This window comes from Triticum dicoccoides, chromosome 3A (genome assembly GCF_002162155.2).
Source record: "Triticum dicoccoides isolate Atlit2015 ecotype Zavitan chromosome 3A, WEW_v2.0, whole genome shotgun sequence".
In the NCBI taxonomy this organism is placed as follows: domain Eukaryota; kingdom Viridiplantae; phylum Streptophyta; class Magnoliopsida; order Poales; family Poaceae; genus Triticum; species Triticum dicoccoides.
This window is the reverse complement of record NC_041384.1, coordinates 635,548,813-635,552,980: the sequence shown is the minus strand read 5'-3', so window position 1 is coordinate 635,552,980 and position 4,168 is coordinate 635,548,813. Positions and strand designations below refer to the sequence as shown.

The 4,168-nt window shown below is 59.3% G+C and overlaps 2 protein-coding genes and 1 long non-coding RNA gene across 3 annotated transcripts in view; 1 reads left to right on the top strand and 2 right to left on the bottom strand.

The window, feature by feature from the left end:
• The first annotated feature begins 556 nt into the window (after window positions 1-556).
• On the top strand, window positions 557-1,980 carry LOC119272399 (glycosyltransferase BC10-like). Its single transcript, XM_037553895.1, has 2 exons — window positions 557-1,176; window positions 1,304-1,980. Exons 1-2 carry the CDS (start codon window positions 655-657, stop codon window positions 1,955-1,957), a joined length of 1,176 nt encoding a protein of 391 aa, XP_037409792.1. The 5' UTR covers window positions 557-654; the 3' UTR covers window positions 1,958-1,980.
• Window positions 1,981-2,021: 41 nt separating this feature from the next.
• Window positions 2,022-2,772, bottom strand: LOC119272400. The gene is made up of 3 exons (XR_005134741.1): window positions 2,687-2,772; window positions 2,231-2,562; window positions 2,022-2,127 (listed from the first exon to the last, which is right to left on the bottom strand). It is a non-coding gene; the product is annotated as an uncharacterized LOC119272400 (long non-coding RNA).
• Window positions 2,773-2,878: 106 nt separating this feature from the next.
• Window positions 2,879-4,168, bottom strand: part of LOC119269778 (dnaJ protein homolog 1-like) — a 3,418-nt gene continuing 2,128 nt past the window's right edge. The window contains exon 3 of the mRNA XM_037551701.1: window positions 2,879-3,517. Within this exon, the coding sequence (XP_037407598.1) occupies window positions 3,070-3,517 (448 nt within the window). The 3' untranslated portion in view covers window positions 2,879-3,069. The remainder of the gene's footprint in view (window positions 3,518-4,168) is intronic.

Here is a 4,168-nt window from a genome sequence, read left to right as displayed (position 1 = left end):
TCCTATGCATATACGTCCTCGAAACTATAACTGACATATATCCCGTCAAGCTGGACAGCATATATCGATCGAGCATACCAGGGCTTGACATTACCGAGAAGACTCGTGTGTCCCCGCGACGGCGCTCGCCGTATATAAATCGCCTTCCCGCGTGCACACGCTACGTACTTCAAACGCGGGAGATCCTCCTCTCTCGCGCGCCTCGCCCTCTTGTTGTTCCCTCGATCCCTGTCTCGATCTCCCCTCCTTTTGGCCGCATCCCGGCCTGTTTTTCGCACGTTACCACCGCCATCCTGGGAAACACCGATCGATCGATCCCGCGGCTGCATATACCTTTCTCCGGCTCTCCGCCTCCCTCCATGGCTTGCCCGTGAAGGCTAGCTAGCTCCCGGGAATAATCAGGAGCCGGAGAGGTGTACGTACTGGAGTGCGCGGCTCGCCCTGGCATCGCATCGTATGCTTTGCTAGCCGAGCCTCGCACGCGATCCGCCGCCGACCTTCTCGTTTAAATCCGTCGACCGACCGATCGATCGAGCAACGGAGCTCTCCCCGTCGTTCATGTCGAGGGGTTTTGGTTTTGGTTTTGGTTTTGCCGCGTAGTGGCGTTGTACGCTTGCGTCTTGTAGCGTGGCGTGGCGACAAGGGAGCTCGGCCATGAAGGGCGGGGTCGTCGACGACTTGAGGGTTATGTTCACGAGGAAGGAGTCCTCCACCTGCCTCGCCAGGTCAGTGATGCTCCTCGTGATCTTCGCGGTCGGCGTGATCGCCGGCCTCTGGACGGCCACCGGGCCGCGCACCCAGTACACCAGGACCTACAACAGCATCGTCTTCCCCAGCACCACCACCACCACTGTCTATGCCGAGGCCGGCGCCGAGGCGGAGGCCGGCTTCGCGGAGTTCGTGGCCCCGACGCGGCTCATGCACGACATGACGGACGACCAGCTCTTCTGGCGCGCCTCCATGGTGCCGGTGGCCGCCGAGTACCCGTTCAAGCGCGTGCCCAAGGTGGCCTTCATGTTCCTCACCGGCCGCGGCGAGCTGCCGCTCGCGCCGCTCTGGGAGCGCTTCTTCCGCGGCAACGAGGACCGCTTCTCCGTCTACGTCCACGCGCCGCCGGGGATGACGGTGAACGTCTCCGCCGACTCGCCCTTCTACGGCCGCCAAATCCCAAGCCAGGTACGTAACGTCCGCGCTACACTCCACGACAAGGCACAGCACAATGCCGCCGGCGCCATGACCGGCGGCATGCATGCATCCTCACGTGCGGCCATTAATCCTTTTCCGCGTGCGTGCGTGCGTGCAGGAGACGGAGTGGGGATCGATATCGCTGATGGACGCGGAGCGGCGGCTGCTGGCGAACGCGCTGCTGGACTTCTCCAACGAGCGCTTCGTGCTGCTCTCCGAGAGCTGCATCCCGTTGCACAGCTTCCGGGCGGTCTACGACTACCTCGTCGGCTCGCGGCAAAGCTTCGTGGAGGTCTACTACCAGCAGACGAAGCAGTGCCAGGGCCGGTACAGCCGCCGCATGGCGCCGGCGATCAGGCTGGCGCAGTGGAGGAAGGGCTCGCAGTGGTTCGAGCTCAGCCGCGACCTGGCCGTCAGCGTGCTCGCCGACACCAAGTACTACCCGCTCTTCCGGCGGCACTGCCGGCCGACGTGCTACCCGGACGAGCACTACCTCCCGACCACGGTGAACATGCTGCACGGCGCGCGGAACGCCAACCGCACGGTGACGTACGTGGACTGGAGCAAGGGCGGCGCGCACCCGGCCAAGTACACGGCCGAGAACGTGACGGCGGCGGCGATCCAGGGCATCAGGAGGAGGAGGTGGAGGAGCGACAGGCCCTGCTATTACAACCAGAGGCCGACGTCCATGTGCTTCCTGTTCGCCAGGAAGTTCGCGCCCGACACGCTCGGGCCCCTGCTCAACATGTCGTCGGCGGTCATGGGGTACTAGCTAATCCCCGCCGCGCCGCCGCCGGCGATGATCCGACCGATTCTTCCATGTTTGTAACTTAGGATCTATATTCAGCAGCCTCTTGACCACCCTGTGACACGTGAACATAAAATGCCTTCTCTTCCTTTGCCGGCACCACATCTTGTCGAATTCGCTACAGTATGCATGGTCTGAGAAAGGAGAAAAAAAGGAAGGTTAGTTTAGGCATAAGCATTCAGCAGCATATCGAGAACTTGTTGCCAAGTTGTCCCAAGGTGTTTGTGCAGCACCTACTGGCACTAGTGCAGCACACACACAAGTTGCTCTCTTCTGTTGCTGCTGGGCTACCAAACGCCAATTGGCACTGAACCACCGCAACTCCCAAACAGGGTTGGTTTGGTTGCTCTTTCCTTTCCAGGAGCATCAGGGGCCCAACATCTGCTGGAGGAACTGCACTGCACCAACCATCAATTCCAGCTCCTCCTCCCCTCAGCTCAACTAGATCATTTCATTCAATTTTCGCGCTCGAGTACGAGCGATTCATTGCCATGGTCCAGTTTCGTCGAATTCTCCGGATCGCGCGGGCTTTTCTCGCCTACCAAATGGCCCATCCACGATCCTTGCACCTGCAGCAGCAGTATGATTAACTGGTGAAACTGTCCTGAATTCCTTGAGATTTAAGCACCACCAGCATCAACAGGGTGTCAGTTGGTGACAAGGAAAAGCTGGGGAAGAATGCACAAAGCAAACCTGCAATGTAAATTCCTCGGCCAAGCAAGGGATTAGCGCGAGGCTGGCACCAGCGCACGCTAGTAACTGACGGAACGAGCACCAATTAACTGCACTCTGAGATAGTTAACTCGATAGTTAATGCAATGAATGAACTGGATGCATCAATAGGCCAAGAAAACAAGGCGAGATCTCGCGTGCACATACAGCTCATGGACCAAACATGTACTATACTATCCACATAATGCTTGCCTCACGTTTTATATATTTATAGAGAGAAAAACTGAACTGTATGTACAAGGACCCATCTCTTTATGTACTCACACCCTCTGGAGAGGTATTAACAGCACGGCCGGGAAAACTCATACATACAGCTGGGCCTAACAACAACATTGCAGACTCACTCAGGTGCAGTCCTTGAGGATCTGAGCGAGGCCGGCGCGCTGCTCGTCGGTGAGCTGCTCCGGGAAGACGATCTCGAGCTTCACCCGTAGGTCGCCCCGCGCGCCTCTCTGCTCGGCGATCGGCATCCCTTCGCCTTTGATCACCTTCTCGTACCCGGGGCAGATGACCTCGTCGTCGAACGAGCAGCTCACCTTCTTGCCGCTCAGGAGCCTGAATGAGAAGGACCAGCCGGTGAGCGCGCTCACCAGCGGCACCTTGGCCTTGAGCACCAGGTCATCGCCCACCCGCTTGAACGTCGAGTGCTTCTTCTCGGCCACGGTGAAGACGGCGTCGGCCGGCAGGCACCCCGGCCTCTCGTCCCCCATGCCGTCCAGGGTGACCTTGTGCCCCTTCCTCCACCCCGGCTTCACCATGATCGCCTGGGTCACCTCCTTCTTAACTATTGACCTGTCAAAGGCATTAATCATGTGATGGTGATCAGCCCAACAACATTCCCAGGGGATAGTAGAGTCTAAAGGAGCAAGGAAGCTGAGGAGTGGGTTTTCGAAAGCAAAATGAGCCCAAAGGACACCAGCCCCCGTTGAGAGTCGAGAGAGTTCCACCGCTCCCGGCCCGATCCCTTATCTTCTCCGACGGCGACGCCGGCCGGAGCGGAGACGGGAGAGGTGCATGGCGTTGTCCTATGTATATAGAGTCTAGGTATAGGTTGAGGTCGAGTAGTGCCCATGTGGCGTATGGCTGTATGCCGATGTGGAGAGCGCCGCCGCCGCGTACGAGCAGCGGCTGGTGGCTCACGGTGGCTGCGTCTCAGGCAAGGCTGGCTGGCGGCCAGTCGCTGCCGAGGGGCGTGCTGCTGGCTCATCCACCAATAAGCTCGTCTGGTCCCCTGTTCTGGAGGCTCTCCGCTACTTCTCTAGCTCGTGGCGTCGCCGTGGTGGTGAAGACGAAGAGTAGAAGAGATGGAGAACCAGATCGGGTCAGTGCTCTTATCCGGTGGCTGTTTGGGAGTGGCCTTGGCGCCAGCTACGGCGTTCGGCGGCCGGCCGGCTCCATCACGTCATCGTACATGCTGGCCGAAGGGCGGCCTTTCTACTTCTT